This window comes from Nuphar pumila, chromosome 1 (genome assembly GCF_984573655.1).
Source record: "Nuphar pumila chromosome 1, dmNupPumi1.hap1.1, whole genome shotgun sequence".
In the NCBI taxonomy this organism is placed as follows: Eukaryota; Viridiplantae; Streptophyta; class Magnoliopsida; order Nymphaeales; family Nymphaeaceae; genus Nuphar; species Nuphar pumila.
This window is the reverse complement of record NC_143249.1, coordinates 20,630,166-20,653,697: the sequence shown is the minus strand read 5'-3', so window position 1 is coordinate 20,653,697 and position 23,532 is coordinate 20,630,166. Positions and strand designations below refer to the sequence as shown.

General features: G+C 38.1%; 1 protein-coding gene across 1 annotated transcript; it reads right to left on the bottom strand.

Moving 5' to 3' along the window:
* Positions 1 to 35: 35 nt before the first annotated feature.
* LOC149848272 (uncharacterized) lies at positions 36 to 22,564 on the bottom strand. The gene is made up of 10 exons (XM_089987813.1): positions 22,016 to 22,564; positions 8,693 to 8,790; positions 8,568 to 8,613; positions 5,634 to 5,716; positions 4,812 to 4,876; positions 2,390 to 2,451; positions 1,306 to 1,365; positions 1,061 to 1,093; positions 363 to 428; positions 36 to 281 (listed from the first exon to the last, which is right to left on the bottom strand). The coding sequence occupies exons 1-10, from the start codon at positions 22,397 to 22,399 to the stop codon at positions 234 to 236; spliced, it is 945 nt and encodes a 314-aa protein (XP_089843939.1). The 5' UTR covers positions 22,400 to 22,564; the 3' UTR covers positions 36 to 233.
* Between the last annotated feature and the right edge of the window lie 968 nt (positions 22,565 to 23,532).

Genomic DNA, 23,532 nt, shown 5'->3' with positions numbered 1-23,532 from the left:
TTAATCATTTTTTTGCCTTCAAGACTCCAACACTCAAATGAAAAGATCATCCTTGACACGTCCCCCAGCAACCATCCGAAGCTCAAAATTGTCTTTTGCAACAAGGACAACCCTTCCTTTGCTACTACTTGCCTTCTAGGCTCACATAAAACTACAATACAAAGGGATCAATCACACTTTTGGAATCTATAATTACAATATCAAAGTTTCTAAGACAGCCCGTATCTAGAGGACTATTCACGTTCGCCTAGGACTGATTCAAGAAGAGCAGACTCTTCTTCCTGCAGAAAATCCAATTTGATAACATTAGAATTCCAAGATTTCAAAGCATGTCAGGAAAAGGGAGGCTACCATTCACGTACCACCAAAGCGTTGAACTCTGTCTCTTCATCAATGGCGCCAATTATGGCAGGGTCGTCCAAGAGTTCCTGCATTTTTCAAATTTAAACACTCACTGGCCTAGTAGCTTAATCTGTTCCAGAAAACCCAAGTGCTTAACAATCCCAAGTTACACATTTAGTAGTTTGTTAGCCTAACAGATAATCAACAAATATGGTCTGTTTTTTTATTTCACTATTAACAGGCAGCAAAATACTATAAATTTTAAGGTTAAAGATAGATATCCCAAGATATACGTATGGTTCTTTACAAACACTTAGGTTCTGTTTGGGAGCCTTGCATTGAGGTGGAAACACCATTTCCATGTGTTGCCAAAATATGGTGTTGAGGATGGAGTTGCCTCTCGTCAATGGTGTTGAAATGTGGGCCGCCAACTCCATTCGCAATGCAGAGTTTTGGCAACATCACAGAGCATGAGAGCACTTGGGGAAACCAAAGCACACCTCCGATTCAAGGCTCCCAAATAGAGCCTTAGATTGAATTGCTACAGAAAATATCTTTAGTGCATAAGGGAGTCCATTTTTGACACTTGTTTCCTTGTAACAGGAAATGACTGTTCATCCTTCATCACATCAAGCCCTTTTGCATGTTTCACATACTTGGCACACAACAACGACAGAATTATTCTACTGATAAAAATAAATGAAATAAGATCACTTACGTCATCTGCAATTTGCAGCAAACCATTTTTATCCTGCATGGGCAGGTTAAGAAATTATTAGTAATTTAGTACTGCATGCAACTAATTGCTTTCCGATTAAAACAGGCTCAAATAGTTGCCCACATGCTAACAAAACTGGAGCAAAATGGATCATTACAAATAGCATGTACAGTTCATCTATATCAAATCAAGAAAGCAAATATGGTCATTTCTAATTCAAGGATGATGGTCAAGTTTCAATATACCTTCACTGCAACAAAAAGAAGCGGATCAGAGGGGGTGTAAATCATAAAATGTGTACCATCCTGCATAATAGAACGCAATCAGTAATGTCTTAGGATAGGAATTAAGATGCCCATTGTACTGCAAATTCAACTTATCATATAACATATCATAGAATGACTGATCGTGTCACTGGTGTGTCCCTGTGACATAGCTTATATCTAATATGCAACAATCATAGGTGATATTTTCAAAAGCCAATAAGTTCCCCAAAAAGAGATGTTTTAAAAAAATTCCGAATTTTTAGGATATCACATTTTTATTATGATATTAACACAATATAAATGTGCCTTTATATTTTTATTATTTTATAGCTGTCTTTACATTTTTTACATCCATATTTTCAATTTTTTACATATGCTGATTTTTCCTGGGATTTTCCCAGAAGGAAATTTAATTCATCACAAGAATTCCCTGTAGAGATTCTCCCAGTAACATGATTTATGAAATTGAATAGACGGATACTCTAGTCTGTGTTACTCCTGCAAAAGACAAGTAATATGGCCTTATGTAGCCTGACCATAAATAAGTTTTTTTTTATAGGCAAGCTGGGGTTAGGCAGACCCTTATCAGATATCTCTTACACCCCATGTGGCAGAGGGATTCGAACCTGGGCCTTCAGCTTGTCACAGGACCCCGCTTACCACATGGGATACCACCTCGGTGGTATATAGATAACACACATGTGTGCGCACGCACACACACACACACACCAGACCTGTATTTTCTGCATAAAAAGAAAAATTTTAGATATCAGAAATGCATCACATTAGTGTGGTATAAATTTTTGGATCCCAAAACATAATTTCTTCAGTCCCAGTAGTCTACAAAATGATAGTGGCCCAAAAGGTTTAACTAAAGGCAGGAAAGGAAGGAAAAGAAAGAAAACAGTTATGTCAAGATTTTTAAAATCCCTTTGACAAACCGAAAACCATAACACGAAGAGTTACTCCATATCAAAATCCATTGAACTCGGTTCACTCATTCACCATTCCAGTTTGAAATGTAGTGTATCCCAGTGAATGAAGAAAAGCTCAGTAATCTTACCTGGTGGAAGCACGTTATTTCTATTCCTTCAGGAGGTAATCCATCTATGTCCTGACCATCATCTGCATGATTCAAGCACATGTTAGTTATTGCAATAGGTAAGGACCTATGTCACAGGGATTCGGCTAGCAGGGTGCCGTACCCGCGTCGACGCAGGTGCGGGTGCAGCACCGGGTGCGGTCAACCCGACCCTGGGTGTGTTGAACGCACCCAGGGTCATTTTGGTCCAATTCTCGGACTTAAAAAAAAAATTGCCAAGAAATTTTTTTTGCCCTATATGTCACAGGGATTCTCCAACTAGGTGCCGCACCAGCACCCGATGCGGTCAACCTGACCCTGGGTGCAGTCAATGCACCCAGGGTCATTTATGTCCAACTTTTGGACTTTATATATATATATTTTATATTTTTGCCGCACCCCCCGCACCCATGTGACATAGGTAAGGATGCAGTAACCAACCAGGGAAAACAGGATACTGCTTTCTGCAGCAGCCAATAACTCCCATAGTGTTGCCAATGATATCCAGAATGGTTCTTACAATCATCAACAGGATATGATATGTTTTCAGGTTATACACCTTGTCCTAAGTGTTTACACAAAAATATAAACCTACATGGCATATATGAGACAAAGTAACCTGGAAGCAAAATGGATAAAGGAAGTGGTGCTTGAAGTGAAAGTGGGGAAGTAAGTGTTAAAAAGCAGTACGAAGCGTAAAGCAGGATTCGTTTTAGAAGCGATTTGTGGAAGTATGTGAGAAGCAAAAAAGTAAATGTGAAAGAAATGAGGGGAAAACAAGTGGGAAGCAAAACGAGTGGGAAGTGAAAAAAATAAATAATAACATGAAAAACAAAAAACAAAAGGGAAGCAAGTGGTAAGCAAAAGGGAAACAAGTGGGAAACAAAAAGGATGCGAGAGGGAAGCACACTTCCCCCAAATGGGAGGCGAGTTTCCTCCCTATGCTTCCTCCTAGGGATGGCAGTGGGGCGGGGCGGGGCGGGGGACAAGGTCGCCACCCCCGCCCCGCCTCAAGATTTTATCCTCCACCCCTGCCTTCATCCCCGTTTCATGTCCTCCATCCCCGGTTCAAACGGGGATGAGGCGGGGATCTTGCGGGGAAAAGTGGTCGGGGCGGGGTTGGGGCGGGGATGAGGCGGGGATCGGGGCAGGGCAGGGAAAAGTGCACGTCCATCCCCGCCTCCATCCCCGAACGGGGATGGATTTTAACCTTCGTCCCCGTCTCCATCCCCGTTTCATACCCTTCATCCCCGGTCCAAACGGGGCGAGGCGGGGTGGGGCCCCGCTTTCCCCCGGTCCATTGCCATCCCTACTTCCTCCTTTTGGGGGATGCGTGGCGCTTCCCACTTTGAAAGCACACTTCCGGTAACTATGATATGAGACAGCCTTTTCTCTCATCAACACCACCCAAAAAATAAAACAATGAACTAAAGAAGAAAGGACTTAAGTCCTCTAATCAACCAAAAGAAAAATGACGAGCCACTCAGCAAGGACAAATACATTTTAGAGGTTTCCGGTTTCCCTAAACGATTCCTCTAGGTTTACAGAAAATTGAGGTAAAAAATGTATCATGGATAACAGCATTATAGGTCATAAAACATTTCCATTTTTCACAGACCCATTACAAATAGCATATTCTCATATGGGTTACACCAGAAAAGACATTTTCACTATGTAGGAAAGATATGACCCAATGCATGACACAAGTTTGTAAATTTTTTGAAAATAAGACATGAGAACACTAATTTTTTTAATTTCTAATTAATATAAAACTGTTTTTTATATTGTAATATATAATAATGCCTTATTTACTGAAATATAATTAAAACTATAAAAAATATTAAAATAATGCCCATATCTATCCCATTCAGCATGTTACGTTTCTGCCACCAGAGACACACAACTAAGATGGCATGTCCCTTAGCATTTTCATGGGTGTTCTGTTACCAGCTAAATCCAAGTCTAGGCATGGGTCTGTATGGAGAAAATCCTATTTAATGCCAATCTCTAGGGACTATTTTTTTTGTTTATTACACAGAGAAACCACACTGGAAACTGGGAATCTGGCCATGCTGGTCTTAGCCTGCCACACCTGCAGTCGCTATCCTGGTGGCGTAAAACTCCGTGGGTGCACCCCCTGCCCCCCCCCCCCCCCTGCTTTGACTTGCAGAAGAGGGCACCCACATGGGGCCTTGAACTCAGGGTAAGGGTGAGACCTCCCTATCCATGAGCTGGAGACCACGTGGGCAACCCCCTGGGGTACCCTAGGGACTTGAAACATCCAAAAGATGGAAGTTGGAGATAGGACCTAGCATATGGCTTTCAAATGACAGACAGTGTGTGTGTGTGTGTGCAATCAAACTTACCATCACATAAACTACCAGTATCATAAAGAAACAAATACCTGGACGAAACTCAAGTATATCTTCTTCAGAGTAACAAAACCCTCCTCTCGCTGTATAGCAAAATCTGATGTTGTAGTACACACAAACAGCAAAGTAAAAAAAAATACATCATTGCCTGTGACGGAAAACCTCTATAATGAGAATATATCCACAGTTGGAAAATTGTGGTTGACTAATATTACATATTTCACAAATCATTAGCATGGTTAGCAATTTGAGAAATGGAAAAAAGAATTGTTAAACAATGAATATATGATTAAAAAGATTTTGCACTAAAAAAATGATGAATGCATAAAAGATGAGTTACAAAAAAATCATCATATAGCATATGTGTGTATGTGTTAATTTTGGTTTTAATTTTATACAACAGCATAAAAATGGACGTCTCCTAGTATAGGAACTATCACATCTAAATTCAAGACTCAATGTGACCAGAACCCGAGATCCAATCAAACTGGATCAATATTTGAGCTCTTTTTTCCTCAAAAACATTTATCTCTAAATACATTTTTCATGTTCTAATATCTCTTAAAAGAAACAGTTTTTTTCTGATACAGAGTTTCAATTTATTTTCTGGTTTTCAAAATTTTCTTGAAAAAGGCGTCTTTTAGACAGTGTTTTGCTCACTAGATCATGATCAATAACTAGATTATAAACCTGGATTAACAGAATAACTTTTGAGTTGTAAATCTCCCAACCTTGATGTGTATGTGTATATGTGTGTGTGTGTGCGTATCCACATGCTACATTTGCCGAAGAGGGTGCAGTCCATGAAAGAGGGGGTGGGGGAGAAGGAGGAACAAAAAAACATATTTCTTTACCCGCTCAGAACCAGGTGCATATGTATCTTGGCAAGGGCATAAGCAGCAGCAGGAATAATTTCATCAATTTCATTGTCATCGAGCTGCAAGACAATTTGACTGCAGTTAAACCATACAATCATCCCAAACAAGATAATAAGCAACTATTTTCCAAAGAAAGACAACAATAGCTACGCTCCATAATTACATCTAATGAATTTAAAGATAGCATGGTGATTTGATGAATTAATTGTTACCATCATGGGAAAATAAATAAACACACACACATTATATATATATATATATATTGATCTGATTGGCTATTTCCACATGTGCCATTGCCACTTGATTGGCCATTCTATATCTCCTGGCACAACAAATTGTCAAGCTCAAACTGTACTGAATAATCAGGAACTGTGCATAAGAACACATGCAGACACATTGTTGTGATTTTTGAAAAGCACAAATGTCCACTGCAACTGAACGCTTCAGGCTAATAAAAAAAGAACACCAATTAGGTAAATAAGATTAAAGCAATTTGTCCACATAAAGTACAGAAAAAGGGTCGACTTCCCAGCACTTTCTTCTCAAGGAACTAGGCTTGACCTGTAATCGGCATCCTGGCACTGTCGGGAGAGTGCCCATTCCTCGCCGTAGGGCTACATACAAGTCCCTCGAGACTGGAGCAACTATTAGGGTGGTCTAGTTGTGCCGTTAGTTTTTGGGGGAGGAGCTATCAACCACTTAGCCATCTCTCCCTTACACCACAGACTGATGCCAGTATCTGTCTAGTAACCCCCTTTTTAGGTTGGAGAACTGGTGGTTGAGTAAAAGATGCGAAAATTTAATCCAGTGTTAGCAGATGGAGGCAATCCATAGGGAGATGGTCTTTTTCATCATGAATATCAAGGGAGAAGGAAGAGCCTTGTTATGTCTATGTTTCGGGATGTGTGCCTATTATGAATTAAAAAAAAACTCGTTCATGAATATATTGTGCCCACCATAATTGACTATCATGACTGGGTTGGACACGAGATTGACTGTGAACCCACCGAATAATAGTGGACATGTTGAATATAGTGTCAGATTGTGTCGCTAAGGACGCACTTTAAAAAACTCTTACCTGTGACTTAGAAAGGATCCTTTCAAGGGGGCTTTGATTGAAAAATAATTATCTGCTATTTACCATCTGACTTTTCTATGTCGATCTCAGGACAGCATCAGGTTGTATCTTTTGTTATGCAGAGGTAAAGAAGAAATGGTTCAATTCTGACCACACCCAACTTAACCTGAACCCTGCTCACATGCACCAATCCTAATCTGCTTATATTGTTGGAGCTTGTGTCAAGTTTAGATCACAGCACCAACACGATTCCTAATGTGGATCTAGATAAAAATTAGGAAAATTATAGTTTTTCAGTTCAAAAATCAACTCCCACAGAGAACATTTAAAAGGAAAAAATTGAGGATATTTCTGACAGGAAAAATGGTAAAGTCCTCATGAGGTTTGAACTGGAACCCCCCTGTAAAAAGGTAGTGCAATTTACCAGTATAGCTTCCATGTTTGAACCACTTTCATTATCACATGTGACCCAGCTTCTTAATTAAGATAAGATGGTTGTCTATTTCTTTTAATTAAAATGTTATCAACTAAATCAATGATCACCCAACCTTCTCTCTCTCTCTCTCTCTATGGGAGTATTGTTGGATGCCTTACCACTGGACAGGGGCATCAGACGAACCCCCGCCACTGATCGTGTGTGCGATAAGCAGCAGGAAAAATTTCTGCAAAAAGGGCCTTTAGCGGCGGTGGCAACCGCCACTAAAGGCCTTACAGGCTTTTAGCGATAAGCCCATGAGCCTTTAGCGGCAGTTGCAACCGCATGTCTGCCCGTTCGACACACAAATACTGTTCAAAGATACTCTGTTCTCTGTGTGTGTGTGTATATATACTCATATTTTCGCATTTTAGGTATTTTTATAACTGTTTAACTATTTGTTCACAAGGCTAGCTTCTTGCCTCCTTTGGGTTAAATGCCTTACCTAGCTAAATGTTTTTACCAAATCCCAATAAATATATTTTGTTCAGAATTTTGAGTTATAGAATATCATCCTGCAAGATGGATGCAGCATCGAGAAAGAGAGGAAAACTGTGAGGATGGATATGGCATCCATTCATGACTCTGGTGGCAGGGTTTGTTAAGATAATATGTACTATTTTATATATATATATATATATGTATATTATATGTATAAATATTTATTTACGTATATATGTACACACACATACATATGTCTTAACAGGGTTTAGCGGAGAGGGAAAATAAGATCTAGGAGAGTACAAAGATGTCACTGTGACATGCATCCACTCCCAAACATGATTTTGGAATTACTTCCTTGATTGAATGGCTTCCGTAGTTACACATTTGTCATTCAGTCTAAGGAGGAGATCTTCCCTTGCCAAAAGAATTTTTTGTTGACGGTTGCCTTCATTTTTTGGCCTTTTGTCTCCTTGGTTTTTCGTAAAGTTAACATTGCCATGCTGCTGCTTTATCTATTCCTGCTTTCTACGAATTCTGCTTTTTGTGCAGACCCAAAGAAAGGGCAAAACAAAAAGTAACTGAGTGCAATAAAGATTCAGAAACTTATCATACTATCATAGCATTTATCACAACGGGATAAAAAGCACATGGTCCAGCTATTTATACAATTACACAACCTAAAGAATGCAGAAAGTAGGGTACAAAAAGAAGCATGATATAAGCTGATGCATCACCTTTCATCAGAAAAAATATCAGATCTGACTTACAGCACATGAATAAACATATGCATCTTAGTAGGAGCAGAAAGTGTTAACAAGGTAAAGAAGCGCTTCTAATGTTCTAATGGAGGACAGGAGGAGTCAATTCGCTTAATAGAAGCTCATTATATAAAAGAATGAAAAATTAAACATACAGCAGCCCAGCCATCAAAGTTTGTGCTTTTCAATATCTGAACAGGACTGCAAGCATAAAATCACCATAATCAGATACAAAACACAGTTAGTGTATTTTTACTAATTGCAGTAGTTGTTCACATACGTATCAACAGGACACAACAGCATACAATCATCTCCCTTTGAACTGTAGAACACTCTCCTGACAACACATTCTAAAGGTTTACTATTCGCAGAATCAACCTGCACAAACAAGGATAAACTTTCAGACGAAAATGGATAGGATATCAATCACGGTCCACCATAAACCAAATATATTGCTTATTAGAAAACATACAAATCAAGGCATGATATATCATCAGATAAGTTTTCTAAGCATGTAGACAAATCATTGGCATGGTTTGATGCAGTCTATGAATCCAAAAACAGGATCAAGACTTGAGGAAAGGCAAAGCTGTGTGCTATGTATGTTGTTTTCAGGTAGCACCTAAGTGCTAAGGATACTGCAAGTAACGTAAACTGCAAACAGAACAAGCCTACATCATATACAGGTATTGCTATTGCTCCAATGTATACCAAGTTTGTTCTGTGAATTTTATTATCAAAATCTGAAATTATTGTTAAAATGTGGTGTCTCTTATATATATATATATATATATATATATATATATATATATATATATATTTATTTATTTATTTATATAGAAAGATACATATACATATATATATATATATATGTATATGTATTTATCTAAGTATATATATAAATATATATCTCAAAACCCGATAAGGGTATTTATGCAAATTCACATATTTTACGCATATTCTCATTTGAGAATATGTTGTATTTTTGTTTTTCTATTTTTTTATTTTCTTGTATTTTCTTTTTTTGTTATTTTCTTTTTTTATTTTTGATATGACATGGGGAGACCCCCAATACATAGGATGGAGCTCCCCCTCCAACGGTTAGATTTTTAGCCGTTGGAGGGGCTCCAACCTATGTATTGGAGCCCCCCCATGCCTCCAATGTCTTATAAATAGGGGTGAACCCCTTTAAGTTTCTTATGCTTTTGTAAAGCCCCTCTTAGGACCTAATATATTGAAGTTGATATTTTTTATGCTCTTGTGCATTTGTATCATTGCCTTTGTGCACTTGTGAGAGTTCTCTTTTGTGCCTTTGTGCACACTTTGTGTTTTGAGTATCGTGTTTATACACAAAATCTCTTTTTAGAGAGATTTTCACATGGTATCAGAGCAAGGTCGGTTGGAGAAAGAAATTGGTGCAGTTCTTCACAATATCGAGTGCCTCGAAAAGTGTGCCTTCAATATTTTGGTGATTGGCGTGAAGAATCTTCTTCATCCAATATTTTAGAAGATTACTACAAGTAAGATTTAAAATCTTATTGTGGTATGCTTTCTTTTCTCTCATTTTACCTCTCTAATGGGGGAAAGAGATTCCTATTTTTCTCTTGGTATCAAGTTAAATGGCTCCAATTATCACGTGTGGGCCGGAAATATGGAAGCTCACGTTAAAGGAAAAGGGCTTTGGGGGTACGTGCAAGGCTCGATTCCGGAACCGGAGCCTAAAATTACTTTGATTAATGAAAGGGAAATCAAAATTCTTGAGGAAGATGAAAGAACTAAGGCTCTTGAGGAGTATAATAGAAAACATGAGGAGTGGGAAATGAAGAACTTCAAGATCTTGTCATAGATCTTTTCCTCCATCGAGACAAAAATCAACGCCAACATTAAAAAGTTTAAGAAGACTTCTCAAACGTGAGAGTACCTTGAGAAGATGTACACTTCAAGGGATTTGTCCCACAAATATTATCTCCAAAAAAGGGTGCTAACCAGGGTTACCAGAAGCGCCTAGCTAAAAGGGGAAGCGCGCTTCAGAAGCGCGAAACGTCGCGCTTCCGAAGCGTGGGGGGAAGCGTCCCCCTTTTTTGGGAAGCGCGCTTCCCTTTAATGGGGGACGTGCTTCCCTTTAATGGGAAGCACGCTTCCCCCTCGCTTCCCCTATTTTTTTTAATTTTTTTGTATTTTTTATTTTTATTTTTTTCGCTTCCCCCTCGCTTCCGAGACGCTTCCTAGGTCGCTTCCGAGACGCTTCCCGAATCGGTCCTAAGTGGTCCCACGCTTCCCCGCTTCCTAAAATTTTAAAAGTGCCTCGCTTCCCGCTCCCGCTTCCCGTATCGCTTCCCGCTCCCGCTTCCCGTATCGCTTCCCGCTCCCGCTTCCTCAACTGGCAACCATGGTGCTAACCCTTCTTCAAGGAGAGATGACTATAAAAGAGTACTTTGCCGAACTCTCCTCCATTTGGGATGAGCTTGCTATGCTCAAACCCAAGTGGAGTGGAGAAGGCATAGAGCTTCGACATAAACAACTAGAAGAAAATTATTTTTTTAACTTTTTGAATGGGCTAAGGCCCGAGTTTGAGCAAATAAGATCTTCTCTCCTATCCTCCTTCACCTCTCCCTCTCTTGAAGATGTCATTACTAAATTAAGTGGAGAGAAAACTCGTATGAGCATTTGCAAGCAAAATCCAAGTGTACTTGTAATGCCTACAAATCAAGAGGAGTGTGATGGTGCAAATGTCGTTTCTAAGCCCGGTAACAACTAGAGGACATATAAACCTCTCACTTCAAAAACCAAAATCAAGGATCCAATGGTAGTCAAAGCGGAAGAAGGGACTATAGCAAAATTGTGTGTCACTTTTGCAAGGAACCGGGTCATATCAAACCGGTTTGTCCCAAATGAAAGAAATTACTTGCAACGACAACCACATCTCAACCACAAAAAGAGGAATTGACAAGTGGAGCTCTCTCTTTAAATCAAATTATGGAAGCACTTCAACCTCTTCTTACGGGAGCTATTTCCGGTGCCGCCATGTCCACTCATTTCCCTCCAGGTAAAACTTCTTGGCTTTTAGATTCGGGTGCATCATTTCATATGACCCCAAACATTTTTTCTCTTTCCGAATATTCTAAAAGTTCGTCACCATCTTTTGTTTCAACCGCAGATGACACTTCTTTTGAAATTAAGGGAATTGAAAATTTTGAAACCCAAAACTTCTTTATTCCTAAAATTAGATTTATACCAAAATTGAATTTAAATTTACTTTTCATCTCTCAACTCTCGGACCATGATTGTGACATTCAATTCTCATCTAATAAACGTTTAATATAGGATCACCGGTCCGAGAGGTTGATTGGGGAAGGCTCTGGGAAAAGAGACTTGTACTATGTGGACTCTCTTCAAATTCCTAAAACCACCTTTTGTAATGTGGCTCAACATAAAGACATAAATGTTTGGCACAAATGACTTGGTCATCCCAACATTACCAATTTGTCCTATTTGCATTTTGTTAAAAATCTTTGTAAAAATACTTTCTCTTGTAATGATTGCATTCTTGGAAAAACGAGAAGTATGCCCCTTGAACAAAGATCTATGTTTACCACTAAACCTTTTGAAATTATTCATTCAGATGTTTAGGAACCGTCACCCATCATATCCAAGGGAGGTTTTGCTTATTATGTGATTTTTGTGGATAATTTTCATGGTATTGTTGGATATATTTTCTCAAACATAAGCATGAAGTCTTTTCATGTTTTAAATCATATCATACAATGATCAAAAATCAATTTAATAGTAATTTAAAAATAGTTAAGACCGATTCCGGAGGTGAGTACCTCTCTAATAAGTTTAAGAAATATCTTGAAGACTATGGTATAGTCCATCAAAGATCCTATCCTAAAATACCACAACAAAATGGTTTGGCCGAGAGGAAACATAGGCATATCATTGAAATCACTAGAACTCTTCTTATTTCCCAATGTATTCCAAAAAAAATTTAGGCCAAGGCGACTCTTGCTTCTGTTTATCTTATTAACCGTCTTTCATCCAAAAAATTTAGATAAAATCTCTCATTTTGAGACTCTATATGAAAAAGAACTCGATTACAATAGGTTAAGAGTTTTTGGTTATAAGTGTTTTGTCCTTACAGATAAAAATGATAAACTCTTACCAAAAGTCATCCCTTGTGCTTTTCTTGGCTATTCCGAAACCCAAAAAGGATATCGATGTTATGATACTAAGAATGATAAGTTATATGTCTCAAGGAATGTAACGTTTTTGAAAAATGATAGTGGTTTTGAAAAGAATGAATCACATTTAGAAAATACCGACTACTCCTTCCTTTTTTATCTATTATCTAAGGATGATATCTCTAGTGATGATGAATCGACAAATAACAGTGATAATGAAGTGGTTGAAATCAACAATAATTCTAACCCTACTACCTCTCAAGAAGAAAATATATCTAGAGATCCTGTCACCTATTCACGTAGAGATAGAAGCACCTTTAGAAGTGTTGTTGAGCAATATAGTGAACCTAGCGAATCTATTTTCACACGTGATTCAAATCCTAGAAGAACCAAAAGAACTCCCTCTAGATTCGTATCCTTTGATTTATTTTTCCCTAAATATCGGGCTTGCTTAAGTGCCATCCACTCATATTTTGAACCAAATAATTTTGAAGATGCCAAACGATGTATTGAATGGAGAGAAGCCATGGAGAGTGAACTAAAAGCACTTAGGAAAGCCAACAATAACAGCTACACCTTCATCCCAAAACAATTGGGGTCGGCGATATGAACCAAAAAAGAAAATCATTCTGGGTCTTCCACATGAATCCTTCTCTTCCAATCATTTCTATCCAATGCCATGTCCTCGGTGAGGTTCAAAGCATTCATATCCTTTTCTATCATCTCCATCCAAGTCTTCCTAGGCCTACTCAAAGCACTTAGGAAAGCCAACACTTGGGAATTTCAAACGCTCCCTAGTGGTAAGAAAACTATAGGATGTCGATTGATGTTCAAAGTCAAAACTAAGATCGATGGATCTCTTGAGAGGTATAAAGCTCACCTTGTAGCTAAAGGGTATAGTCAAGAATACGAGATTGACTATAAAGAGACATTTGCTCCAGTAACTCGTATGGTTATTGTCAGATGTTTCATCACCATTGCTTCCATTAGAAAATGGAATATTTATCAAATGAATGTCAAAAACGCCTTTTTAAATGGTGACCTTAATGAAGAAGTATACATGGATGCTCCACCTGGTATGAAAATTCCTAAAAATAAAGTTTTTCGTCTTCGTAAAGCTCTTTATGGCTTGAAACAAACTCCCAAAGCTTGACATGATAGGTTTAATAATGTAATGACTGAAAATGGATTTTCTTCATGTTATGCTGACACTGCATTGTTTGTTAAGAAATTTGATGCAGAAATTGTTATATTGCTACTATATGTTGATGACATGTTGATAACAGAAGATGATACTAAAGGAATCAAAAGTATTAAATATATCTTGACTTCAAAATTTAAGATGTCAGACTTAGGTTTTTTGACATATTTTTTGGGAATTGAGGTTGCTTATTCTCACAGAGGTTACTTTCTGTCTCAAACTAAACTTGCTTGTGAGATTCTTGACAGATCAGGAATCATAGATGACAAGGTCTGTAAAACTCCTGAAATAGTGGGGTCAAAGATGAAGATTGTGTTAAAATGTATACTCAAAAGCATTATTGTAAGTATAAATATATATACTTATATACATAGAGATACGTATACATATATTATATGTAGAGATACGTATACATATATTATATGTATACGTATCTCTATATATAAGTATATATATTTATACATTTTTCTCTTTTTACCCGAAAAGGGTATTTTTGTCTTTTCACATTTTGCGTATATCCCATTTGGAATATGTTGTACTTTTTTTCCTTTTATTTTTGTAATTCTTTTTTTTCTTTTATTTTTGCCTTTTTGCACATTCAAAAAGGAGCATTGGGGGTCTCCCCAATAGAGTCATTGGGGAGCCCCCTCTTGCCCTCTTTTGTGACCGTTGGGAGCTCCCCAACGACTCCTTTGGGGAGCCCCCTCTTGCCCTCTTCTTTCTTGTATAAATAGGGGTGTTCCCCCTTGTTGTAGAACAAGCCTGAGAGTCTCAAGCATTTGCTTTTATATATTGAAATACATGCATTATTGCATGTTTATTATTTATACGCTTTTTGCGTATTTTGTTCAAGTGTTGTGAGAGTGCTTTCGTGCACTTCTTTTATAAAGTTTTTATGCTTGTTTATGTATTGTCTCTTCGTAGACAACTTCACATGGTATCAGAGCTCGGTTGGTGATTGAAGATCGTGGGATCCTCTTTTGTTCAAGTGCCTCGAAAACCGTGCCTCCGGATCTTTAGAGATTGAAGTGGTGGATCTTGCTTCTCAAATATTTTAGAAGGATCTTGTGCAAAGTAGAAGCTGAAACATTGTATTGGTACGTCTTTTTTCTCCTTTTCTTTACGCCTTAATGGGTGAGAAAGAGTCTCACTTTGCCCTTGGCTTCAAGTTGAATGGGTCCAACTATCATATTTGGGTCGGGAATATGGAGGCCCACATAAAAGGAAAAGGATTGTGGGGTTATGTGCAAGGAACGATTCCGGAACTGGAACCCAAGATAACCGTAATGGACGGAAGCGATATCAAGATTCTTGAGGGAGAGGAAAGAATCAAAGCTCTTGAGGAATACTCAAAGAAACACGACGAATGGAAAATGAAGAACTTCAAGATTCTTTCTTGGTTCTTCGCATCCGTCGAAACGAAAATTAATGCGAACATTATCAAATTCAAAAAGGCATCGGAAGCTTGGCATTATCTCGAGAAGGTGTATACATCAAGAGATCTATCTCATAAGTATTACCTTCAAAAGAAGGCCCTCTCCCTTACTCAAGGTGAAATGTCTATTAGGGAATATTTTGTCGATCTTTCCTCTATTTGGGATGAGCTCTCTATGCTTAGAACCAAAATGGAGTGGAGAGGCAATTGAACTCTGCCACAAGCAACTTCTAGAAGATCGTTTCTTCAATTTTTTGAATGGGTTGAGACCGGAATTTGAGCAAATAAGGTCATCACTTCTATCCTCATTTACTCCTCCCTCTCTTGAAGATGTTCTCACCAAATTAAGTGGTGAGGAGACTCGTATGAGTTTATGTAAACAAGGATCAAGTGTTCTTATGGTCCCTTGTAATAATGAAGAAAACAATGAGGTCAATGCCGTATTAAGACCCGAAAATAATGTAAAGACCTATCGTCCTCCTCATTTTAAATTCCAAAATCAAGGAGGAGATGGTGGACAAAGAGGAAAGAGGGACTATAGCAAGACTATATGTCACTTTTGTAAAGAACCGGGACATATCAAGCCCGTATGTCCCAAATGGAAGAAACTTCTCGCTATGGCCACCACCAGTGCACCACAAAAGGAAGAGGCATCATCAAGTGGGTCACTCTCGTTGAACCAAATAATGGAAGCCCTTCAACCTCTTCTCAAGGGAGCTACATCCGGTGCCGCCGTGTCTACTTCTTCCATTCCAGGTAAAGTCTCTTGGCTTTTGGACTCAGGTGCATCTTTTCATATGTCCCCAAACATGTCTTCACTTTCCGATTATTCAAAAAATGTTTCTCCATCCTTTGTTTCCACTGCGGATGGAACCTCTCTTGAAATTAAAGGAATAGGTGATTTTGAAAATCAAGATTTTTTTATTCCAAAAATTAGATTTATACCTAAGCTTAACTTAAACCTTCTCTCAGTTTCTCAACTCTCGGACCATGGTTGCGATATTAAATTTTCATGTGATAAATGTTTAATACAGGATCGCCGATCCGGGAAATTGATTGGAGAAGGCTTTAGAAAAGGCGATCTATACTATATGGAATCTCTTCAAGTTCCAAAATCTTTTTGTAATGTTGCCCGAAACAAAGACATAAATGTGTGGCACAAAAGACTTGGTCATCCTAATATCACCAAGTTATCTTATTTACATTTTGCAAAGGACCTATGTAAAAGTTCTTTTTCTTGTAATGACTGTATTCTCGGAAAAATGCAAAGTTTACCTTTTGAGCAAAGAACTATGTTCTCATCTAAAACCTTTGAAATTGTTCATTCCGATGTTTGGGGACCCGCACCTGTTGTCTCAAAAGGAGGTTTTTCTTATTATGTTATTTTTGTGGATGATTTCTCTAGATATTCATGGATATTTTTTCTTAAGTTCAAGCATGAGTTTTTTTCGTGTTTTAGAACCTTTCATTCAATGATCAAGAATCAATTTAACAGTAACATAAAGATCTTTAGAAGTGATTCTGGAGGAGAATATCTCTCTAATCAATTTAAAATATATCTTAAAGATCACGGAATCATTCACCAAAGATCTTGTCCTAAAACTCCTCAACAGAATGGGTTGGCCGAAAGAAAACATAGGCACATCATTGAGACCACTAGAACCCTTCTTATTTCTCAAAACATCCCTAAAAATTTTTGGGCTGAAGCAGCTCTTGCTTCTGTTTATCTAATAAATCGCTTACCTTCTAGAATATTAGGGAAAATATCCCCTTTTGAGATTTTATATAAACTCGAACCCGATTATAATAGGTTACGAGTCTTCGGGTGTAAGTGTTTCATACTTACGGATAAGAATGACAAACTCTCTCCCAAAGCTATCCCCTGCGCTTTTCTTGGCTATTCTGAAACTCAAAAGGGATTTCGGTGTTATGATCTTCGAGAAGATAAGTTATATGTCTCTAGAAATGTAACTTTTTTGGAAAATGAAAGTGGATTTGAAAAAAATGTTTCGCAACAAGAAAACTTTGATTATTCCTTCCTTTTTGACTTATTGTCTAGTAATGATGATATATCTAGTGACGATGATGTATCATCAAACCATGATGAGGACATTGAGGGTAATGTCAAAGAGCATAACCAACAAGAAGGCAGGATTTCAAGTGATCCAATAACATACTCACGTAGAAACCAAGACACCTTTAGAAGTGCTATTGATCAATATAGTGAACTTGTTCCTGTTCTCGATCACCGTAGATCTGAGAGGAATAGGAGACCTCCAACTCGTTTTGTCTCCTTTGATTCCTTTTCACCCCGATATAGGGCTTGTCTTAGTGCCATTCATTCTTATTTTGAACCTACAAATTTTGAAGAAGCTAAAAAATGTATAGAATGGCAAGAAGCTATCCAAAATGAACTTAATGCTCTTAAAAGGGCTGAAACTTGGTTTTTCGAAACTCTACCCATAGGAAAGAAAACTATAGGTTGTCGATGGGTTTTTAAGGTTAAAACTAAGAACGACGGATCCCTTAAAAGGTATAAAGTTCGCTTAGTTGCAAAATGATATGGGCAAGAGTATGGAATTGATTATGAAGAAACTTTTGCTCCTGTAGCCCGAATGGTTACAGTTAGATGTCTTATCACTATTGCATCTATTAAAAATTGGAATATTTTTCAAATGGATGTAAAAAATGTTTTTTTAAATGGTGATCTTAACGAAGAAGTGTATATGGATGCTCCACCTGGCATGGAGATCCCTAAAGATAAAGTTCTTCATCTTCGAAAGGCCCTTTATGGTTTGAAACAGGCCCCCAAAGCTTGGTATGACAGATTTACCAGTGTAATGCTGGAAAATGGTTTCTCCTCCTGTTATACTGACACTGCTCTATTTACTAGAAAATCTAAGGCAGGGATCGTAATATTGTTACTATATGTTGATGACATGTTAATTACAGGTGATGATGTTCAAGGAGTCAAGGGTATTAAGTCCGTCTTGACTTCAAAATTTGAGATGTCAGATTTGGGTTTTCTGACATATTTTCTTGGAATTGAGGTTGCTTATTCGCAACGTGGTTATTTTCTATCTCAGTCTAAGCTTGCTTGTGAGATTATTGGCAGATCAGGGATTTCTGATGACAAAGTATGCGAAACTCCTGAAGTTGTGGGAGCAAAAATGAAGATTGACGACGGTGTTCCTCTAACGGATCCTACTCCTTACAGGCAGTTGGTAGGTTCTTTAATGTATCTTAGCATTACTCGACCCGATTTGTCACATGCTATACACATCGCCAGCCAATTTCAGCATGCTCCTACAACCGTTCATATGAGTGTTGTGCTTCGCATCATCAGATATTTAAAGGGAACGGTGAATAAGGGAGTATTCCTATCTTCTTCTTCTGAATTAAAATTGCTTGCTTATACTGACTCAGATTGGGGAGGTGACCCTAGTAACCGTCACTCCACCACTGGTTTTTGTATTTTCTTAGGAGAATCGTTGATCTCATGGCGATGTAAGAAGCAACAGAAGGTATCTTTATCATCCACTGAAGCCGAATACAGAGCCATGGCATCCACTACCATGGAAATTGTATGGATTCGACGCCTTTTGGAAGACATGGGAGTGCCTATCAGAGAACCAACAAAGTTGTGCTGTGACAATAAAAGTGCAATCTATATTGCCAAAAACCACACCTTTCACGAGCGAACAAAGCATATTGAGATGGACTGCCATTATGTCAGGGAAGAATACTTGAAGAAGGTCATTGATTTACCATACGTGACGTCTGAATATCAACTTGCGGACTTCTTCACAAAAGCTCTTTGTTCGCCTAGATTTCATTTCCTCCTTGACAAACTTGCGGTTATCACACCGTAAGTTTGAGGGGGGGTGTTAAAATGTATACTCAAAAGCATTATTGTAAGTATAAATATATATACTTATATACATAGAGATACATATACATATATTATATGTATACGTATCTCTATATATAAGTATATATATTTATACATTTTTCTCTTTTTACCCAAAAAGGGTATTTTTGTCTTTTCACATTTTGCGCATATCCCATTTGGAATATGCTTTACTTTTTTTCCTTTTATTTTTGTAATTCTTTTTTTTCTTTTAGTTTTGCCTTTTTGCACATTCAAAAAGGAGCATTGGGGGTCTCCCCAACGACTCCTTTGGGGAGCCCCCTCTTGCCCTCTTCTTTCTTGTATAAATAGGGGTGTTCCCCCTTGTTGTAGAGCAAGCTTGAGAGTCTCAAGCATTTGCTTTTATATATTGAAATACATGCATTATTGCATGTTTATTATTTATACGCTTTTTGTGTATTTTGTTCAAGTGTTGTGAGAGTGCTTTCGTGCACTTCTTTTATAAAGTTTTTATGCTTGTTTATGTATTGTCTCTTCGTAGACAACTTCACAGATTGATTATGACATTTTTCTAAAAGATCTCACGCCTTACAGGCAATTGGTTTGATCCCTAACGTATCTCAGCATTACTAGCCTGACATTTCTCATGCAGTACATGTTGCCAGTCAATTTCAACATGCACCTACTTCAGTCTATATGAACGTCATTCTTCGCATCATCAGATACATAAAGATTACAGTAAACAAGGGAGTATTTTTATCTTCTTCTTCTGAATTAAGTTTAATTGCTTATACTGACTCTGATTGGGGAGGTGACCCAAATAACCGTCACTCCACCACTGGTTTTTGTATTTTTCTAGGTGAATCATTAATTTCTTTGAGATGCAAGAAGCAACAGAAAGTATCGCTTTCCTCCACCGAAACTGAGTATAGAGCCATGGCGTCTACCACCATGGAGATTGTTTGGATTCGTAGCTTGTTGGAAGATATGAATATTCAAGTTCAAGGGTCCATAAAATTATGTTGTGATAATAAAAGTGCAATCTACATTGCCAAAAATCACATATTTCACTAGCGCAAGACGCATATCGAGATGGACTGTCACTATGTTCGTGAAGAATATTTAAGAAGAACCATTGACCTTCCTTACGTTACATCAGAATATCAACTGACAGACTTCTTCACCAAGGCACTGTGCTCTCCAAGATTTAACTTCCTTCTTGGCAAATTATCGGTTGTGTCACCCTAAGTTTGAGGGGGGGTGTTAAAATGTAGTGTCTCTTTTATATATATATATAGAGAGAGAGAGAGAGAAAGAGAGAGAAAGATACATATACATATATATATATATGTATGTATATGTATTTATCTAATTATATATATCTCAAAACCCGATAAGGGTATTTATGTAAATTCACATATTTTATGCATATTCTCATTTGAGAATATGTTGTATTTTTTTTCTTGTATTTTGTTTTTTTGTTCTTTTTTTATTTTTGATATGACATGGGGGGACCCCCAATACATAGGATGGAGCTCCCCCTCCAACGGTTAGATTCTAACCGTTGGAGGGGCTCCAACCTATGTATTGGAGCCCCCCATGCCTCCAATGTCTTATAAATAGGGGTCAACCCCTTTAGGTTTCTTATGCTTTTGTAAAGCCCATCTTGGGACCCAATATATTGAAGTTGATATTTTTTATGCTCTTGTGCATTTGTATTCGTGCCTTTATGCACGTGTGAGAGTTATCCTTTGTGCCTTTGTGTACACTTTGTGTTTTGAGTATTGTGTTTATACACAAAATCTCTTTTTAGAGAGATTTTCACAATTATGACTTCTAGCAACTTATCCAAGATGACTACGTGAAAGTTCCTAGCTCCCAGAATGAGAAAAAAGAAAGAAGAGAGACCGATCAGTTTTCAACTTAACCTAATCAGCCAATATTTGGAAACTTTGTCAATAATATGAACAGAAGAACAGATGAATCAAGGCACATTTATATGAAAACAAAAATGAAGCAGTGATACAATTTATGCCAGTCAGAGTATATGAGCAGTTGGGTGCATGGATATTATCAACTTAAATAATAAATAAGAAACCAACGGATTAAGCAGGGAGATGAAGCACCATCTGCAATAATCATGGTACTCAGCAACAACTTAGACTTACCTATTTTCTTTCTTAACGTGTTTGAGGCTCAACCCAGATCTGATTTCTAATATGAAGTACACCATACTCATTCATCTAAAACTCCAAGTTTAGCCAGCTAAACTAGTTTGTTCTTTGTGATATCTTTGTTTCAACCATCCACCAATCAAACAATAATTATCCTAAGATATTTTTAGGATAACAAAAAAAAAACAAGACAAACCTTCTCTTCCAATCAAACTAAACTTAGACATGAAAAAACTCACATTTTGTAGCATCCACTAAATTAGATCATCCAACCAATAAACGTGTGATAACTATATGGATTGTCAGTAACTTATATCCTTACTGCTAGAATGACGATTATAAAAGAGTTTGTTGGTCGTATCATGTAAAGGTCGTAATTACTGTTCAGCCCATACCGTTGAGTTTCACTCTGTTATGACAACTCTATATACTCCATTTCTTCATACAAAAATCTCATTGTAATGAACAAACGTACAAAGACCTCAAGGGACTGCCTACACCATCTCCGGCTTACAGATAGGGAGCTTTCCCGCTATTCCAAGTTCGAGTCCCCATGTAGGCACTCCCTTCCGCAAGGAAAAGCAAATATACAACTCATACATGCCACCAAATATGCGTCATATATTCATGTTGGTGTCTATTTTTATGACTATATACCATCAAACTATGCACTGCATTCATGTTGGTATCCATCATTATGCCTATATGGAGAATAATAAACCTCAAAGAGGAGGAGCATACAATGGTTACAATCCGCCTCGAAGAGGCCATGACAACCCTTCCATCAGCATCAAGGATAAAACCAGCAGGAGGCTTCGGAAGGGGAGGTAGAAGACGTTGGTCGACCGAGTTCGAGGGGGAAACTTCTTCGGTTCTGTCATCGTTGGAAACGGGTACGAGAGCGGTGGTCTTCACCTGAGGAGGCTTCCTCTTAACGTTGTTGCTGCCTCCGTTGTCGGTCCTCTTTTTCTTAGCAGAAGAGGAAGAAGAAGCGGACCCACCTTTCTGTTTACATGAAGGGAAGGTGGAGATGAGCCTTTCCGATCGAGAGAGAGTGCGGTAAGAGAGGGCCAAATGGGTAGAGGGGCGAAACCAAGGGGTGGAGTACGCCGTCAAAGCAAACATTTCTGGGTTTTTCAGAAGGAACCCATTCACATAAATCCTTTGAAAATGAAGAAGAAGATGGAAAGATTTGGAGCTTCACTGTCAGTGTCAGCTACACCCCCCTGTTCCTGCTCTGGATTATGGTGTGTATCTGTGCGCGCACGCATGAGAGAGAGAGAGAGAGGTTTCAGATTAGTGAGATGTCGAAATTTGGACTGACGAAAATATCTTGCTATTATGAACAGCACTGGTTACTGTTGACAGTATGGTACCATCTAATAGACTCCATATATTCCAATTCTATTGAGCCTTTTGTAAATCAAACATTGGGGTATATGAAATATGCGGTTTGTTTAGTGAGAAACTTATTTTTTTATGATGAGAATCCTCGCTAGGAAAGCCTCAGGGTCGGGCACCTCCATCACTTTGCCTTACGTAACTCACCTTTGAAAGCTAAGGACACACTCGTGCACCAGTGGAGTTTGATTTGATGCCTTTCTCTCAGCACCCTCATAACCAGGCCACTGGTCATGAAGACGACCCATGCTCCAGTAGGGTTTTACCCTTAATGAAGATACAATTACAACTTATATTGACAAACCGATTACACAGCATGGTTTATTTACTAAGGATAGAACTTTGGATCATGTTTTTCAATGCAAGGACATTTTTTATTTCACTACAAGAAAAATATCAACCAGCAACGAAAATTTGTGACGAAAATAATCAGTCGCAATTTTGCGACGGATTAGCTAGAGAAAATAATCCATCTCTAAAGTTTGATTTAGTTGCAAGATTTGCGATGGACCAATTTTGTCGCCGAATCTGCCGTTAAGTAGCGACTGATTTGCGACGGACTTACATCCATCGCAAACTATGTCGCAACTTAGCGATGGATTAGCGATGGTAGAAAGTTATCGCTATATATTATGTCGCTAAGTTGCGACGGTGTTTGCGATGAAATATTTTTGTCTTAAATCTGTCGCTACTTAGCAACGGATTTGATGACAGAATTGGTCTGTTTCGAATCAGTCGTTAATTTTTGATACAAATGCCCATCTAGGGCACGAAATGAATTCTCTCTCTCTCTCTCTCTCTCTCTCTCTCTCTCTCTCTCTCTCTCTCTCTCTCTCTCTCTCTCTCTCCGCGTTGCT

Excerpts from the sequence above, each read along its gene's own strand:
- LOC149848272 (XM_089987813.1), bottom strand. The coding sequence starts at position 22,399 with ATGTTTGCTTTGACGGCGTACTCCACCCCTTGGTTTCGCCCCTCTACC. Across the intron at positions 2,452-4,811 it reads TATACTTGAGTTTCGTCCAG|ATGATGGTCAGGACATAGAT; the intron begins GTATTTGTTTCT and ends TGAATCATGCAG. Across the intron at positions 429-1,060 it reads TGCTGCAAATTGCAGATGAC|GAACTCTTGGACGACCCTGC; the intron begins GTAAGTGATCTT and ends TGAAAAATGCAG.